Source organism: Ochlerotatus camptorhynchus, unplaced genomic scaffold (genome assembly GCF_037179485.1).
Source record: "Ochlerotatus camptorhynchus isolate MF236.1 unplaced genomic scaffold, CSIRO-AGI_Acam_v1.1 ptg000203l, whole genome shotgun sequence".
Classification (NCBI taxonomy): domain Eukaryota; kingdom Metazoa; phylum Arthropoda; class Insecta; order Diptera; family Culicidae; genus Ochlerotatus; species Ochlerotatus camptorhynchus.
In genome coordinates, this window is record NW_027040693.1 from 4715881 (window position 1) to 4735969 (window position 20089).

The window sequence follows — 20089 nt, forward strand, 5'->3', positions numbered from 1 at the left end:
GCGGTTCGATGCCCAGAAGACGGCAACGCTCCGCGTACGGTGGCAGGTTCGATGAGTCACGCCAGTTCAAGAAACGAAGAGCATATCTCACAAACTTTCGTTGAACAGATTCGATTCTAGCGATCCAAGTGGCTTGGAAAGGGCACCATACAACTGCACTTGATTCTAATATAGACCGCACAAGTGAGCAGTAAAGTGATCTGAGGCATAACGGGTCCCGGAACTCATCGAAAATTTTGAAAATAAAACCCAGTTGGCGATTGGCTCGGGAAATGATGTCGTTATAATGGATTTTGAAGGTGAGCCCGCAGTCCAGAGTAACACCGAGATCCTTTATTTGTTCTACACGGGCAATGCAACGTCCAAAGAGCACATAGTCAAACATAATTGGTTCGTTTTTACGGTGATAGGAGATGACGTTGCATTTTTCGATGCTCAGGTCCATCAAATTTCTCGTGCACCAGTCAGCGAAAATACATAGCATATGCTGGAGATCCCAACAGTCCGAGAGGCTTTTGATAATTTTGTAGATTTTGGCGTCATCTGCGTAGAAAAGACGACATCCAGATAGTAACAACAGAGCGATGTCGTTTAAAAAGATCGAAAACAGCAGAGGTCACAGGTTGCTGCCTTGCGGGACTCCCGAGTTGTTTGAGAAAACATTTGATTCCGTCGCGCCAATCTTGACTCGTACAGAGCGATTAACTAAGTACGATCTGAACCATTTCACAGCCGTAGACGAGACACCTAGTATCTCCAACTTAGCAAGCAGGATTTCATGATCCACCCTGTCAAAAGCGGCTTTTAAGTCCATGTATGCAGCATCAACTTGCCATCCAGCATCCAAGCTGAAGACACAAATCGGATCGAGCATTACTTTTACCAAACTCACCCGTTGATGGATAGTGAGGGGAATTTCCCCGCCACTACTGGCAAAAGAGATGATCGCCGATGTACGGAAACAGTTCTATCTATTGTTTCACACTCGAGTCGCCATCTGACATGCATCTACCCGATTGCTCCCTCAAAATTTTCCTTTATTCATTTTCTACTTTCTATAACAATTTTCAAACTACCGTACTATAACGGAACTATGAACTCTATACTTTCATCCCCTCATCCATCGTGAAAAATGTCGACTATAAGTCTGATATAGATAACTTCACGCATGAAGTAATGAAACATATTTAGTTAAAGTAGAGTATTTTTGATTTTTTTTAATGCTTCTTCCAGGAATTCCTTGAAGGATCCTTCCATAAATCCATTATAAATTTACCTGAATTCTCCTTAGAATTCCCATACAAATAACCACCGAAATTTAATAAATTTTTGCTTAGAATAATCTTGGAGTTCTCCCTTGAATTATATGGAAATGCAATTCGCATTTTCCTCAGAATTCCCATGGTATTTTCTCAGAATTCTCAAAACCAAAATTCATCTCAGAATACTCTTGAAACTCTCTCAGATTTCCTTTGAGATTGAACTTTCCAAATTCGATTCCATTGGAATTCTTCTCGCAATTCATTTCGAACTCCTTAGAGTTCTCTTGGAAATATATTCAGAAATCACCCCAGAATTCTATTTGAACTATCAGCCGAGATAGATCATCTCTCAGAGCTCCCTTAAAAAAATCAGAACCTATTTTGAATTCTTATTAGAATTGGACCTAGAATCTTCATCCAATCATCATAAAATACTTCGTTATAATGAGCTCTTTTCTCAATTATATTGAAATTATTTCCAAAATTGTTTCGGAGCTGAATTTTGCGTCTTTAATAATTTAAACAATAATCAAAAGCGGCGCTCGTATGTGTCAGTCTCAGGGCCGATTTTTCCAACTCCGCTTAAGCCTTGAAACAGGTTTAACTATAAAGGGTGTCCACGATGAAATTGCCACACTATGAAATTGCTCTAACTTTTTAACCGTTGGGTAGAATTTAATGAAAATTTGGGTGGATTTAGTTCATAGTGCATTATTTACATCCTGCAAGTTTTAAAGTCCTGTGATCAAAACTCGCGGAAATGGAGTCGAAAGAACAGCTCGTGCGTGATAAAATCTTGCGGATTCATCACGAGAACAAGGATCTCTCGCATCGTTCCATCGCTAAAACGTTGGGAATCGCGAATTCCACGGTGTCGCGAGTGATTAAGCGGTTCGAGGAACGGTTGACCACCGATCGGAAGCCCAGAAGTGAAGGAAAAAGTATTCCGTACAACACCAAAAATCACAACCGCGTAGTTGGGGCCTTCAACCGAAATTCGAACGCCTCCGTTAGGGATGTGACTAAGAAGCTGCACCTAAGCCGAAGTTTTGTCCAGAAGGCCAAAACTAAGGCTGGGCTTCGAACGTTCAAGGTACAAAAGGCCCCTAATCGCGACGAGAAGCAGAACAAGTCCGCCAAAACCCGTGCCAGGAAGTTGTACCTCAACATGCTGACGAAAGTTGAATGCTGCATCATGGACGACGAAACATATGTGAAGGCCGACTTCAAACAGATCCCCGGCAACCTGTTTTTCACGGCCAAGGATAAGTTCAGCGTTCCGGAGCATGTCCGCACTCAGAAGATGTCCAAATTTGCGAAGAAATTCCTGGTTTGGCAAGCCATCTGCACGTGCGGGAAGCGGAGTGCACCTTTCGTGACCCAGGACACGATGAACGGACAGGTGTACATAAAAGAGTGCCTCCAGAAGCGGCTGCTTCCTCTCCTGAAGGCCCACAACGTCCCAACAATCTTCTGGCCGGATTTGGCCTTATGCCACTACTCCAAGGACGTGCTGAAGCGGTATGCGGACAATAAGGTCAATTTCGTGCCGAAAATGTTCAACCCTCCCAACACTCCGGAGCTCCGCCCCATCGAGAAGTACTGGGCGATTATGAAGCAGCACCTTCTTAAACGACCTAAGGTAGTGAAGACAGTCGAGGAACTGAAGAAAGTATGGGTTTACATGCAAAAAACGGTTGATTCACAGGTTGTGCAGAATCTTATGGCCGGGGTTAAGGCCAAGGTGCGGCCATTTGCGTATGGACTGTAAATAAAATACGAGTAAAATGGTAAAATGAAGTTTAATAGTTATTTCTCAATCCCTGAAAATTTGATGGCAATCGGATGAAAACTCGAATTTTGCGAATAAATTTTGTGTGTGGCAATTTCATCGTGGACACCCTTTATTGGTAAATCTGATTTAAGATTTCGAGCGGAGGTGAAGAAATCAGCCCTCAGAGCACTTAATTTTACATGAGACTTTCGTAGTCTGTACTTTGGTATTATTCTATGAAATAACTTGCTGTCATCTCTAGAATTCCTTTAAAAGACTTCTGAAGATCTAGCACAGACAAATACCATTTAAAAATTTCCAATGTTTAGAGTTTATTTTCGGGAAAAGGAGGAGATTCGTAATCGAAATTGAAGGCATTTCCCAATATTTTTCCTGTTTTTTTTTTTAAAGTTACTTGAATGTTTGCGGTTCACTGGCCACTAGACTGATGCAACATTTGACTTTTCGCTCCACAGTGCTTAAATGGTTTCAAATCGGGTCCTGATTAGCCTCCCAAAGTTACAACTCATTTGGTTAGAAACAGACTTCGCACAAGCCATTTGAAGTTTACATGTAAATTACTATGGAAAATCTCAACTTTTTGTTCATTGCCTTCTAGTCTTTTTGCATATTGAGCTGCAAAACAGTTCAATAGCCATTCTTATAGAAAACTTTCTCAGCTACAACTTTGCTAAAGATCGTTTCTATGTAAAACGAGACAGGAAAAAGTTATTAATTATTTAAGAGATTGGTAAACTTATGACATGATCAAGCAGCTGCTCTGTAGGCAACACTGTATTTTGCAGTGTGACATAGTAGCCATGATTTTCGTGTCCTATTCAACACCCCAGAAACACCAATGTTGCCTGCTGAGCAGTTGATTGAGCATGATCATAAGACATCAGCGCATTGAACCATTGATAACTTTCGATCCTTGCATTTAATCAAAAAGTGGTCTTGAGCAAAGTTGTAGCTGGGAAATTTTCCTACAAGGACAGTTGAAAGCTTTTGAAGCAGACCGATATGGTGAATTATTAGATAGACATGAACAAAGATCTTGGTTTTACCATAGTAATTCCCATACAAACTTCAAATGGTTTGTGCCATCTCAGTTTTTCAACAAATGGGATCAAATTTTGAGAGGTTAGTCAGGATCCGATTTGTAATCGTTTAAGTACTCACTCTACTGGCCACCCTGGTTAAAATTTTGTGCATTATGCTTATTTTGTCATAACTACTGTAGACTTTCCTAGTGCCAAGTAGTCAATTTGAACATTTGGTTAATATTTTCAATTTCACTTTATTTTGGTTGTGATAAAAGTGACTATTTTTAGAGAAATAGTAGCATTAGTGACTTTTTGGTTTAAAAAGTGACTATTTAGTGACTGACTTCAAAATAGTGACCAAGTCACTAAAAAGTAACCTGATACCAGCCCTGTATAGGTCATGGCTCGAACTTTTCTTCTACCACGGCCCATCATCTTTTCACGAGCCCTGTTCTCGCTTGTTTGGCTGCCAAATTCTATTTACGCTTGAAATCCATCAGTTCCACCCTTTTCTTCAGTCTGTGTTTCACAATTGACCAGTATTCCTCAATTGGGCCTTAGTTCCGGAGTATTGACCGGATCCATCTCCTTGGGAACCACTGTGACGCCATTTTCGCTGTACCACTGTTTGGTGGAATTTGAGTAGTGGCAGCTTGCCAAGTTCAGCCAGAATAGGCAATCCATCTAATGCTGCTCCAGAAAGCGCAGTAGTCTCTCCTGGTAAATTTGCTGGTTTATAGACCCAGAGGTAACGATAGTTTCGCTTAGCCCAAAACTGCAGATTGCTTGCCAGACAAGGAACTTTTTGGGGAATTTCGAATTTTTTTGTGTACTCCAAATAATTTGTTTATTTTATATGTTTGCATCAACAGACTAGAAATAGTCCCAATGATGTGTTGTAAAAAAAGTACAGATTATACAGACTACATATACTACAGTTACAAACGAAAATAACTAGGAAAGCATTGTCAAGTTACTAAAAATGAATAAATTTTAAATTTTACATTTAGCTGATGGGCGTCAAGCGCCTTTGGTCAGTAAAAAAGGGAGAAACTCTTCGGCGAAGCATATTCCGTGTCAAGTGGAAATCGGAAATCGACGCTACTCGCTTGAACACTCGCTGCAAGTCGTAAATAGCGCTCCCTAGGCTATAATTAGTCCGAAGAAGTGGAAGTCTCAGCATAAGACTGTTGCGTAGTGATCGAGGTTGAACATCAATATTCACTTGTTGCAGAATTGCTTCGCAGTCGATTCTTCCTTGCAGAGTATCGGCGACGGTTAAGGCTCTGAAAACATCTCTTCGGATACGTAAGGCCTCGACATTGATCAATTGGCAGCAATTCTCGTAGCTTGGAAGACGAAGTGGGTATCTCCAAGGCAGCTTACGGAGCGCGAAGCGGAGAAAGCGTCGTTGCACAGATTCAATTCGCTCGGCCATATTATTGTAATTCGGGCTCCAGACTGCAGAGTAGTATTCCAACGTAGATCGTACGAGAGCAAAAGAGCGATTTCAAGCAGTAAATGTCTGTGAAGTTCTTAGCAATCTTGAAGACAAAGCCAAGAGTTCTGGACGCTTTGTCGACGACATAGGGTATATGGTGTGAGTATGTCAGCTTTGAGTCTAGAAAAACGCCTAAGTCTTTCACGCAATACACCCGTTCGATAGTCGTGCATAGTAGTTTGTAGTTGAAAATAATCGGTTGTTTCTTGCGTGAGAAAGTAATGATTGTACACTTAGCTGGGTTGACCACCAGTCGGTTTAGACTACACCAGTCAGCAAAGATTTCAATCTGATTTTGGAGAAAACGGCAGTCGGCGAGTGAGCGGATGCGCAGAAAAACTTTCAGATCGTCTGCAAACGATAATCGTGGCCCTGTGATAACATGGTGAACGTCGTCAAAGTAAAGGAGAAATACCAATGGTCCCAGATGGCTACCCTGAGGTATACCGGACTTTGCGCAGAAGCTTGTTGAGCGAAAAGTACCCAAAGTTACTGTCAGTTGGCGCTCCGTGAGGTATGAACGAAATCTTCTCAAAAAATTTCCACCGATCCCTAGCCTATCAAGCATAGCGATCGCAATTCCGTGGTTCAGCTTATCGTATGCTGCCGTAAGGTCTGTGAAGATAACGTCCGTTTGGATCCGAGCAATCAAATTTTATGTGATATAAGACGTTAGGCACAGCAGGATCATAGTTGTGGAACGCCCAGTTATGAATCCGTGTTGATCTATACTTAGATATTGTTTGTAATGCGCATTTAGGGACTCTATGACAACCAATTCAAAAAGTTTTAATATAGCACTCAGCGACATGATTCCCAGGTAGTTGTTTACGTCACGGTTGCTTCCCTTTTTATAAAGAGGAAACATATCCGCAGTCTTCCAGCAAGACGAAAAGATGCCGCTGGAAAGAGAGATCTGGAATATGCGGCGCAGTGGATCTAAAAAACAAGTGGATGTACTTTTTAAAAATAATCGACGGAACACCATCGGGTCCAGCCTTAGCTGAAGTCTTAAGTTTAGATGCTGCTCTAGAAATCGTATCTGTAGTGGCTTCGAGCACGCTGAGGAACATTACTGGCCGCGGAAGTAATGAGATTAGCGGAGAGTTGCTCGTCTTCAAACACACTAGCAAATTTGGCTGAGAACAGGTGGCAAATGTCTTGTTGATTGCCAGCAGTTTCACCATTAAAAATCATGGAAGAGGGTAAGCCGACTTCCCTGCGTTGCTCATTTACGAAGATCCAGAAGGATTTAGGGTGTGATTTTAGCCACCGTTGAATCCTCCCTTGATAGCGTTGAAAACAGAGACGACTTAACCGCTTATACTCGTGGTTGAGTCTGACATAGTGATAGTATCATTTCAGCGGCAGTGTGCGGAATTTAGTAAATCTTCTGAGAGCAGCCTTCGTAGTTCTTTTCAACGAGTGAAGATCTTTGATCATCCACGGTTTGATTTTACATTCTTCCGGGCACTCTTCCGGTCAACCGAGGTATAAAGTTCTTGCCAAGGAATGTAATCGAAAACTGCCAGAAGCGGATAGACTGGGATTTTCGTTTCGAGCGTGCAGGATCGAATCACGACGTGCTTGCTCCGGTGAAGCCATGATGTTAACAAATGAACTTATCCTGACAACCGATACCTACTGTGATTCTATAAACTCTTAGTTCAGCATCTTCAATATTTTCATTTAAGGCCCACACACGTAAAGCATGTTAAAACTGATATTAGAATAGGATGAAACATCAATTTGAAGTGATTAAATCCTAACAAACTTAAGACGGTTCGCTGGCCACCCTGATAATACTCCATAACGAACAATAGTTATGCAAATTCATCGGAGATGATCGCGTTTGATCGATGCGTCAAATGCTATACATGGAAATGCTGTGTATGTACGAAACAAAAAATGGCTAGGCAACTGATCAAAGAACATTAAGTTGAGGACAGGAATGAAGTTCCAATTCAAACTTAGTAGCCATGAAGAATAAAAATAAAGACGAACATCTGTCTGTGACATGTGTGAAAATGTTTGAGATTAAATCTCAAATTTGATACCAATAAAAAAAATCATCTCACCTTATGACTCCCACTACCGGACGATCCACCTTTGTCATGTTTGCTGTTGCTTCCACTGGGACCTCCACCGCTACCGCTTCCCTTTTCTACATCACACAGCCTCTGCCCCAGCGGGGGACTTCCCCTGGCCGCTCGTGCACCTTGCAACAGTAGCCTCCTTAGGGAAAAGTCAAAATTGAACGAATTTCGACTTGTTCGACGCATTTTGATCCCGATCAGAACAGCGATCACACTAGGTACAATCCGATTACAATACTGCTGTACATCGGAAAACGAACAGAATTAGCCCTGACATTGACTGCTATTTTCGCTTCAAAAACACTTTTCACCTATGCACTTATCAGTAGGCCAAACAATAACAACAAGCATACTTCCGCGCGATCCTCGAGTGCAGGACTGTTGATTAGAGCGATTAGTAGCACTATTAACACGCCACTCGGAAGCCTGCTAATATTGATCTTCCACTACCTTCCAAGCAGCTGATCAGAATCTTCGTTTCACTCACTTCGATTGGAGATAAACAACAAACAGATTCACCCAACCAAGACGCTGTTGTCGTCGTAATAAAAAAAAAACACACTACTCCAATGCTTCGTGCTATATTGTTACAACACAGACGAAGGTGATTTTTCACGCGCTTTTCAGAACTTGAGACTTTCGAGCGATTGTGAGACTCTCGAGTATGGCGAGCAGCGCAACGCCCATTCACATAATAAAACACATTCCTCTCCGGTGGACCTTCATAACCACTGTTATTATTGTTGCTGCTGCAGCTGCTTCACTCTGCTTCTCGACAGCGCGCTGCCGCGGATCTGTTGTTGACGTTGTTTACACTCTTCGGTTGTTCGATCGCGACGCGCCCGCACACTACCTACGATATTGAAATGCGATGCAACACTGAGCTGAGACTGCCAACCGCGTAGAAGGGCTTAATGTTGACTGCAAAATATGATAATCACTTCTTCTTCTTCTTCGTACACTATTCGTTTCTAGGCGCGCGATTCGATTTCATTCACCGTCATTCGCATATACACACATAGGCTACCGACAACTGACTGGAGAGTGGAGACGCACTGAAAGAATTGAAATAATTTCGATTACTTCGGCTCGTCGCACTGAACCACGTGAATAAATGCTATTTGATCGCACACTCGCGGAATGTCAACCCCTGTCAACTGGGTTGTTCTTCGTTGTGTGATGCTGCGCGGCGTCGTACGTCGATGCATCACGCGGTTGGTAGATGCGGAAAAAAAAAGTCACACGAACGCTGTTCCTTCGACTGGGCGGCTTACGATGGATACATTGTTGATAAGCGCCGAGTGGGATGATGTTTCTGGAAATAAAGTCGAGAGAAAAAACAAGATGTAATAAACGATCGATATAGAGGGCGATCAATGAGAACGGATAATCACGGTGATTTTCTTATTGCGAACATGATATATTACATCGTAGAAGAGCAGGCCTGGCTGAAGAATGAATTCATCATTCGAGCAGGAAAGCATGGGTTAGAGTGATTTGCGGAAAATTTAAGCAATCTTAAACCATTTTGTGGGTATGTTATATTCATTGCTGGAACTTAAATGGTCGATTTGATATCTAAAAAACGATATAATGTGAAAAATTGTTATTGACTGTTCTCTTTTAGGGGTGAAACATTGCTATTGTTACAATATTGATGCCCATTTCCCTTCAGTGGACCCAACTTAACATAGTGAAGTCTGAATTATTAGATATACATAATAAGCACGTCATTTGTTCAGTACAACATAGTAGTTCATTGTAAATCAATTACTATTCTAACGACTTTTAAAACAAAGTCTAGGATAGAGCACTACTTCGGCATAAGCACCCATTTTCGTCATATTGAATACAAACATCAAACCTCGATTACTTTTTTGAACGGACGTATTAGCTTTTGAAAACAATGCATTTGATCGTCGGTTTGGCGTAACGGCTACCACTATCAGGTAGAGGAAAAATACCTCTATCTGATGGTAGTATAAGCATGCGTGGACGAGCTACCAGTTACGCCAAATCGACGATCAAGTCGCTTCGAAAAAGTAATCGAGAAATCTCGATTACTTTTTCAAAGCGACGTATCTACTTTTGTAAAGAACACTATCTTGTTGGGGAAACATCACCCGAGAAAAGTCGGATATCAAAATATGTATTATCAAAATGATATCAAATTATGTTTTTGAAATCATATTGATTAGGGTAGAACGCTACTTCGTCGTAATAGCCCATTACCGAACTATCGATCAGAAAAGATCAATAATATCAATAATTCCACCGTACACAAATCAATAATAGGTTAGGACGGAATTGAAACTCGTCGAATGAATTTGGAATCAAGAAGCAGTATTAGATTTTAAACAATATCTCAACAATTTGTGACTCTTTACCAAATCCAACGATACGTATGGAAAGGTGATCCATTATCCATTTTTTGTTTAAACTCGTTCAGAAGAGAGAGACAAAGCGCGGGTTGTGCTTAGTAGGACGGAAATTAGATCAAAAACCCTACATATTAAAATTACACACAAAATTGAAAATATAATTTAATATTTGATGAAAAGAGCATGTACATTTATGTTAACTGTTATTTTCTTTTAGTGAAAATAAAATTGTTATCTAATAAATTCTAGTAGTCAAAAAATAATGCAGTGAATTTTAATAAAATAATAACTATGGGACTATAAAGCAATTATGATCTTTACAATTATGTTACAACATTTATTTATTACTGTTGATATTAATCTGCCTGCGAATTGAATTTACAAATCGATATAAAATTGATTTCATCCTGTTGGTCTTTAATTTTTATGCTAATACATTATCGAATATTGTTATTTAAGGGGGTATTCCCGATCTTTTTTTTTCAAAAAATCAAATTTTTTTTTTCACGTTTTTTTGTACTTTAGACTATATACTTTCATCCCCCCAAGCCGTTTTCCGATCAGCGAATTCGGTGTCCAGGCATAGCTGACTAATGGTAAGAACCCCCAAAATGGTTTTAACTAAAGTCAAAACTTTAAACGCGTTTTTCTCGAAACCACATTTTTTTTATCGGGCGAAGATTTTTCTCAGAAACTATAAGAGATATTGACTTGAATCTTTGCGCATTTTGTTCCTTATTAAATTGTTTGGAGCTTCTCCCACTTTCAGCCAAAAATATTAACATTTAACATTGTTTGAAGCACCTTAAAGCTGCAAAAAAGCGGGCTAAAAATCGCCTGTTTTTTTCATATGGCCGCCATTTTGTTAATTTGCAAGATTTTTTGCAGCCAACGGGAGAAGCTCCAGAGAATCTTATGCAGATTATTAATTTCATCACGAAATCTGTTTCAGATGAAGCCGTTCCAGAGAAAAGTCTTCGCCCGTCCAGTCGTTTGCGGCGAACAGGGGTCTGTTTGCCGCCATTTTGTGACGTCAATAATGTCTTTTTTTATGTCGAAAAAAAATTATTTGTAAACTTCAATGTTCAATAAACAAGAATCCCAAGGAGTTAGGCGCATTACTATTCATTTTCCTTAAAAAAAATTAATTGAAAAACAGGCCGAAAAAAGGCAAAAGATTGGGAATACCCCCTTAACTTTCGTACGCTTAGTTGATTTATTAGCTCATATTTAAACATGTTGTCATCAGGCTTGCTTCCACACAGTTCGCTATAAACAAATGATTTTTTAAATTATGGAATCATTGCATGCTATAATGATATCTTGTTCGTGTAAACTACAAGAAGAGGTTGAACAGTAAGTGTTTGACACATAAAACCTGTCAATTTTGCTTTTTAAGAGTCACAATCAGCGATTTTATGACTCGTGAGCGTTCACTCATATCATCATCCCATAGATAAATTATCAGTTCTCTCCCAAAAATATCATCATTTATGTCTGTGCGTACGAATGGCATATCATAGAAATTTTAATATCGCAATTTAATAGAAAATAATAACATGATTGTTTTTTTTTTATGTTATGAGAACTACTTCGGCCTAATTGTCCATTTTGGGCCTATCAAGCAGAAAACTTCAAATAAATCCATGATTTCAGAGTTAACAAGTCAATTATGCGTTTGGTACGATACTTTAGTTAATAAACTACCGAACGAAGTCAATGAGAACGCGTGATATGAAGGTTTGCACCCATAGTTCCTAAAAACAAAAGAATCGCTCCGACCGAATCAATTTTTATCTTCATCCGATAGGCCGAAGTGAATTCATTGGCGTTTCAATGCGTTAGGCCGAGTTTAGAATCCGTAGGCCGAGTTTAGAATCCGTAGGCTGAGTTTGGCGTCAAGAAGCAGTGTTAGACTTTTGAAAATATCTCAACGCTTGGTTTCTCTTTATCAAATCTTACGGTACGTACGGAAAGATAAATAAATTTGAAAGCCATGAGTAATAATAACAAACCGTTTAGTACTAAACTGCGCTAGATTAAGAACGACTAAGTGCGGGTTGTGTTTAATAGGCCGGAAATGGGGTAGTTAACCCTATTGATTACTTATTTTATTTATTATTAACGAAAATACCAATATTAAAACGCACATATTGTTGTGTTAACAAGAAACTAGATTAGGGAAAACGATCCCATAGTTGCGGTACGTTAGAAGCGTTAGGTTCTTATAGTTGTGCATGGAGACTTAATACACAACTATATGAACCTAACGCTTCTAACGTATCGCAACTATAGGAGCGTTTACCCTACTGCTATCTCGACCACACCACGACCATATCAAAATATCAAATTTTGTTTTAATTTTTTTTTTTTTCATTCTCCGCTTTGGGTACCTTTTCTGATGGCCGTGTTGGTTAGCGTGGGAGTGCTAAGAGTATCAACAAATTGACAGTTGCATCTTTGTTTACGAAAGCAGATACGTCCCTTTGAAAAAATAAAAAAAAAAGCTTCAAAACAAAGTCTATAAGACCGCATAATATGAATGTTTACATCTATTCTTCTACAAAACAAAAGAAGCGCTCCTAGTTTTTGTCTAGGCGTATTCCGAACTGAATTCAATGGCGTTTCAATGTGTACTGACGGAATCGAAACTCGTATGACGGAATTGGAGTCAAGAAGCGATGTTAGATTATCAATATCTCAACAATTTGTTACTCTTTATCAAATCTAACGGTATGTATGGAAAGGTAAATAAATTTGAAGGCCATCTTTGATAGAAACATTCCATTGTTCAGATCCGATTGTAAGAGAGAGGTAAAGTGCAGGTTGTTCTTAGCATGACGGAAGTTAGATATTATCTCTGAATTATCTACAATAACAAAACTACTGGAATCATTTTTCAAAGCTGAAACCGTTAATCTTTACGATGTTGTGATCCTTTACACATACGTTTTACAGTCATCCCATGATTATGGGTCTGCTAATAATAAATATGAATCTGTAAGCCCAATGTGTAAATCAACAGGAAATGATCCTCAAATAAGAAGTGATTGTATGAAATACTGAATTGAAGAAATTACATTCACGTTTTTTCCCTGTTGTCCAACATATTATTCCCGGTTGAGTATGATAATGGCCATGATTGACCACCCACGGTTGCTACTCTGTTATTTCCAGATCAGCAGTAATTACCAATAGACGATGCTTGGTACTTGCAACCATCCTCAATATGTAAAAACTGGTGATCTCAAAGTAGGCAATACCAGCGCCGGCCACACCCGAACGCAGGTCAAGAAAGGAATGAGTAGGAATGTGTTGGTGTGACACTCGCTTTGATGGAAGTCGAGGAGGCCTCTGCACTTCCGTGAGGAATCACTGGGATGTTGGGTAAGAGGGCTGGGTTAGCAGCATTTTGGTAAACGATAAGCAAAATTGATGTCCTAACGATCATATAACACAAACAAGGTTGGGATTGAACCCACGGTCTTGTGCTCAGTAAGCAAAAACGTTTTCCACTAGGCAAACGAGCTCCGCTTTAATCATCGAGTTGCTGTTATTACCATGTAGTCATATCAACAAATAAAAAACGATTAAGGATTCTTGAATGTGGATGGGGCTGAGATTAGACTTATGATGTTCTACTAAGTAAGCAAAAACAGTCGCTCTAAGGTCACCGAGCTCCTTATATCACATCATACGTTACTCGAGTCGTTGTAACCATTCAAACCCGGCACCGACGACTACGACAAGTTTCACAAAATGCACGATAAACAAGCGATTTGAGCATAAATCTTTTTAATATGAATGATCCTGAGACCGCGTTTTTCTGCACAGTAAGCAAGCCACTGCAAGCGAAGATCTTTCAAATCCGAAAACTAAAAGCTTGGAAAAAGGGGCCTCCCTTAGCTCAGTCGGTAAAGACGCAGCTACAAAGCAAGACCATGCTGGAGGTGGCTGGGTTCAATTCCCGGTCCGGTCTAGGAGTTTTTCGGGTTGGAAAATTTCTCGACTTCCCTGGGCATAGAAGTATGATTGGACTTGCCACACAATTATACCAATGCAAAAATGGTACAGGCATCGAAAGCTCTCAATTAATAACTGTGGAAGTGCATCTAGAACACTAAGTTGAGAGCACGCTATAAGCTAATATGCGATATGCAATAAGCTTGAAATGCGAAGAAGAAGAAGAAGAAAAGCTTGGAAAAAGCACTAAGACCTTCATCAAGTTCCACTTCCACGCGACGTTGTTTTCGATATGAAATATCTATACAAGGGAAATGGATGTAATGTCGGCCTAAATGCCCCTAATTTGGGCCCATACACAAATTCAGCAATAGACTAAATTTTCAATAGCGACCAAAAATATAGAATGCTTTTTTAATCGGCGCATAAACTCAAGCTCATATTGAATGCCGAGGAAAGCCGGGCACACTCAGCGAGTATAATATGTATAAAAATTCATAACGGGAGTGGCTACTACCCGAGTCTTGGCATAACAAAATAACAAGGTCTAAAATGTGTTCCCTACCCAACATATTTTCCCGGTTTCAGATTACATTTCAAACAGAATTATAAGCAAAGAAGAGAATTTTCTGGTAAGCTACAACACGGTGGCTACTCGATTTAAGAAATTAAATTTCCCGTGTGGCAGACATAGTTTTCCCGGATTCATATAAATAGCTAAATTTGGTAAAAAAAAAAAAGAATACCGGCATGGTTACTAAAAAAAAATGTTACGGCATTTTATTTAAAATGTAGAAAACCAGAGAAAAGCCCCTCTATTGAATACACAAAATACATTTTCTATTTTTAAAATTTGTTAGGATTCAAGATCAACAAATTGTAAAATTCACCATAATTTAGATAATTTTATCAAGTAGAAAATTTGAAATATTCTTAAAACATCAGAATTATGAAATGTGTCGAAGTTAAATGCAAATCATTGGAAGGACACTAGACCGACGTGTTAGATTGAGTTTGGTAATTCTTTCAAAAAACAACGACGCCAGGAAGGCTCCTGGACCCTACCTATCGACCCAACAACTCATGGACTGGGGACCAACGGCTTTACTTGATCAGAGATTTTATGCCTCAGAAAATCCCGACGGAGCCGACTGGGATTGAACCCAGGTCCTTTGGAGTGAGAGGCAATGACACTTACCACTACAGCACCGGCGCCGTTTGTTTTTCACGTTCTTGATCTTTGCGAGTTTTTTTACTTCGAAATTTGCGTATTTTAAAGAACTCAAATTAAAAAAAATCATGACGCTTTAACTTGGATAACATTTTAGGATTCTGACACTATGAAGCATTGGCTAGAGAATTATGATGAAAATTACAAATGAGGTTTGAGGATAGTTGGAGGGAAAATCTAGGGATAATACTAAAGGAACTCTGGGGAAAATTCTAATGGAATTTAACTAGAAATTACAGGATATTTTGAGAAGTATCCCATTAAAATGGTAATGGGAAGTAAACGTGAGATTTTGGGTAGTTCTGAAGAGACTACTCTGGGGATTATAAGGGAATTCGGAGCCTCTTTCCAACCCTCGGCAGACTTGACTACCATCCTGAAAGTACACCTAAAAATTATTAAGGCTGAAAATCTCTTATGTGTTGATCAATCAATCAAAGAGAAATTTTAAAGAGAGCTGCATGGAAATTTGGATAATAATTCCATGGTAATCTGATTCTTAAAATAGCTCCAAAAAGTCATTGCAGGGTTTCAAGCTAGTTTGAAGATAATTTCAAGAATGCATAAGAATTATGCGGGAATTTCAAGGACTTTCGGGGATGGTTTGGCATTGAGCATCTTTTCAAAGAAACTATAAGTAGTGCTCCAAGAGAATCTGAAGAAATTTCCAAGCGAGTACTATGGTAAGTGTCAAGAGAATTGTAAGATAATTCCTAGCGATTCTCTTAAGAGCATTTTGAGAAGAATTCTGTAAATTAAGAGTCTTCTTCTTCTTCACATTTCAAGCTTATTGCTTATCGCAAATTAGCGTATTGCGTGCTCTCAACTTGGTGTTCTAAATACATTTTCACAGTTATTAATTGGGAGCTTTCGATGCCTGTACCATTTTTGCATTAGTACAATTGTGTACCAAGTACAATTATACTCTTATATGCTCAGGGAAGTCGAGAAATTTTCCAACCAAGAAAATTCCTAGACCAGACCGGGAATCGAACCCAGCCACCTCCAGCGGTCTTGATTTGCAGCTGCGCCTTTACTGAGGGAGCCAACGGAGCCCCAATTTTGGGAGAGTACATTTCCTAATTCCAAGTGGCATATCCCAAAATTTCGGAGGAATATTCTAAGCAAATTCTCATGAAAATAATGGAGAGAAATTAAACAAATTCTCGCGAGAATTATTAAGAATGCGAAGATAAAATAAGAGTGCATTTCTGGAAGTTTTTTGGAAAGAATTCCTAAAAAGTGTTCTGCACAAAATTCCGAGACTGTTATGGCGAAAATTTCTAGGTAATACCGGGCAGATTCATAAAACTATTGAGGGAAATCCTTAAAGTAAAAGTAGTTCTGAAGACATTTTGGAATGATCCTAAGCAAATCCTTGACAAATTTGCAAAGATATTTAGAGGAGAGTTAGTAAGTTTTCATCATCGATATTTTTCAAGATTCCATACTCGGAAATTCAAGAGTCAGGATTGACGAAAAGTTTTAAGATTCTGAAACTTCGATCGAGAACAAATTTCAAGATTTCTGATCTTAGAAAACTGTTTAAGATGATGGAACTAGAACTTTCAGAAAAGTGTAACAGTAATGTATGTGAGAAAAATCCTCTATTGACGTGCCTTCAATACCCCAGAAATGGAACATTTATATAAAATTTGTGACATGAGAAGTTCTCAAGGTTCTAAAATAAACAAAAAATATTTAAAATTTCAGATTCAGGGACATGACACTATGTCGGGGGATATGTACCGTTTAAAAAGAAACTTACCAGCCTAACTAAGGCCTACTAACCAACCTGACGAGTACTAACTGGCAATCTTCGGGACGCACTGAAAAAAGCCTCATGGAAGTCCCGGAACCAGTCAAAGCAGTCGTGATTTGCAGTTACAGTTCCTGTCCTAGCCGTCCCGGACCTGCTTTTGACATCGGTGATGGGATCTTCCAACTCGCTACTCCAGGCAAGTACCAATATGTTAAGAACCTTACCGTGCCTGATGCTCACTGTGTTTTAGCCATACCGATGCCATCGTCTTTGCTGCCCTACGCTCTACTGATTCCACAATCTTGGAATTCACCTCACCGAGACGCACACCACAAAGCATCTTGGAAGCCCCCGAGCCCTCCGACCCAGTCGAGCCTGCAACGCCGACCTCCACATTTTCACTCTCCGGTGTATCCTGCCATCAAAGTCGTCTCGGCCCTGCGGTTGGAAATGGTGAGGGGGTCTTCCAGTCAGCGTTGCCAGGCAAGTACTTCGATTCGACGTTCCATCCGCGTCCTGATAGTTTCGTGGTTTCCAGCTCATTATCCAGCGATGTCAGCAACAGCGCATGCACATACCCTCGCAGTCAAATTGATCCTATCTTCACCATTTACTACCAAAACGTAAGAGGTTTACGAACGAAGACAACCGAGCTCCGTTTAATGCTTTCAACATGCGACTACGACGTTCTGGTTCTCACCGAAACCTGGCTTCGAGCGGACATTCAGGACTGTGAGCTATCGTCAGATTATCATTTCTTCCGCTGCGACCGTAATCGAGCTACCAGTCAGCTTTCCAGAGGCGGCGGTGTACTTATTGCGATAAAATCCAAGCATTCATGCACATCAGTTTCGCTCGAGAATTGCGACCGTCTGGAGCAAGTGGCTGTGCGCATCACTCTGCAGCACCGCTCGCTATTAATCACCGGAATCTATCTCCGTCCTCTCTCCAGCCCGGATTTATACACGTGTCACACTACTGCACAACAGACTATCTTTGAGAGATCTTCGAACGCCGATATCATCTTGGCAATGGGCGACTACAACCTTCCGTTTCTGAGTTGGACTGAGTGGACATCAAACGCGTCCACTGAACAGGAACTGGCTCTCACGGAACCGATGCTCGCTAGCGGGCGAATCCAAGTCAATTCACTGTCTAATTTGAATGGAAGACTGCTTGACTTAGCCTTCATCAGTGATCCGGATAACGTTAACCTTCTTGAGCCTCCGGTCCCTCTACTGGATATCGATCATCATCATACGCCATTCATCTTACGACTTGATGCCGACTGCAATCCGCCCATGATATCGGACTGTGATTCGTATCCACCTGAATTGGATTTCAGGCACTGCGATTTCGGCTCGTTGAATAATGAATTGTCCACTGAACTGAACTGTGGCAACAGATTCTGTATGGTGTTTCTGTCAACGCTATTGCTGACCAATTCTACGACAATCTGTATGAAACACTCTATGCGCGAGTTCCTCTCCGGAGGCGTGTTACGAGGTTAACCTCAGTGCAACCCTGGTGGAGCCCTGAGCTACGTAATTTGCGGAACGTATTGCGTAATGCGCGACTTGCTAATGCTATTTCAGTACCAGAACCAACGAGAGAAAAAATAGTCTCCGATTAATCGAAACGAGATACAACGGACTGTTGAAGTCTAGCTATGGGGAGTACGTCCAGCGAACGCAAGTGAATCTGAAGCAGCACCCATCGGCGTTTTGGAAGTTCGTGAAATCACAACGGTCTGGTAATCGTATTCCGGACATAGTTGAGTTTAACGGGATCGCTGCTAGCTCCCCTGTCGATGTTGCTAACTTGTTTGCGAGCTTCTTCCAATCGGTTTACAACACAAATTCACCACCTCTAAATCCTTCAAGTTTCGATCGCACCCACGAGTACAACCTGAATATCCCAACGTTGCGCTTCTCACCGGACGACGTTATGAATGCCTTGAATGACCTCGATGTTTCTAAAAGCCCTGGGGTCGATGGTATTCCCCCATCTCTGCTCAAATATTGCGCACGCTCACTCGCTTCTCCGATATCCTGCATATTCAACCGTTCGCTGGGCGAAAGATCATTTCCCAATGTTTGGAAGACAGCTTCAATTGTGCCAATCCATGAAGCGGGTAATCGAAACCGAGCTGAAAACTACCGTGGAATATCAATTCTCTGTTGCATTAGCAAGGTCTTTGAAACCTTAGCGCACAATGCTCTGTGGTGGTTCATCCTATAATATCGGAGGTCCAGCATGGGTTTGTCCATCACCGCTCTACTACTACAAATTTGCTGTGCTACACTAATACTCTGTTTTGTGAGGTTGAAGCCCGGCGACAGGTGGCCTCCATTTACATCGACTTTTCAAAAGCATTTGACAGAGTGCCACACGTGTACGCTACCGAAAAATTAAGAGCTATTGGATTCCCTACTTGGTTAGTTGAGTGGATTCTCTCTTACTTGACCGACCGCCATTCCTTCGTTTCAATCAATTCTGCACGCTCGAAGGCTTTTGCAATTACTTCGGGAGTACCGCAAGGAAGTGTGCTCGGCCCAATGCTGTTTGTCCTTTTCGTCAACGATCTGTGGCTTCAGATTTCTTCAGTTAAGCAAATGTTCGCCGACGACCTGAAGATGTTCAGAGTCATCGCGACCGTACTCGACTGCCTCGCCCTGCAAAATGACATAAATGGGCTACTCCTATGGTGCCAAGAAAATGGTATGAGTGTCAACATAGGAAAATGCAAGGTGATATCGTTTTCCCGTCGGAGCACCACCGTCAATACCACCAATTTGTGATCTTGGTGTTACTATTGACTCGAAGTTAAGATTCAACGAACATGTTGCACTTGTCACGGCTAGAGCTTCTACGGTTCTTGGATGCATTCGACGCTATACGTGGCAGTTTACAGACATTTTTGCACAAAAAACATTGTTCTGTACTTTAGTACGTAGCATCCTGGAATACGCGGCCTCTGTCTGGACACCTTATCACGCATCGCTGATCATCAGAGTCGAAAGAATTCAGAAGGTTTTCATTCGATTCGCGCTGCGCAACCTTCCATGGAACG

At 40.7% G+C, this 20089-nt stretch overlaps 2 protein-coding genes across 5 annotated transcripts in view; both read right to left on the minus strand.

The window, feature by feature from the left end:
* The window catches only part of LOC135702959 (uncharacterized), a 222516-nt gene that overhangs the window by 152265 nt on the left and 50162 nt on the right, over window positions 1–20089 (minus strand). The gene's annotated exons all lie outside the window — the stretch shown is intronic.
* The window catches only part of LOC135702951 (E3 ubiquitin-protein ligase RNF19B-like), a 208901-nt gene that overhangs the window by 105473 nt on the left and 83339 nt on the right, over window positions 1–20089 (minus strand). For all 4 annotated transcript variants that reach the window (XM_065224023.1, XM_065224022.1, XM_065224025.1 and 1 more), the window contains exon 2: window positions 7662–8994. In XM_065224023.1, coding sequence (XP_065080095.1) covers window positions 7662–7865 — 204 coding nt within the window. In that variant the 5' untranslated portion in view covers window positions 7866–8994. The remainder of the gene's footprint in view (window positions 1–7661; window positions 8995–20089) is intronic.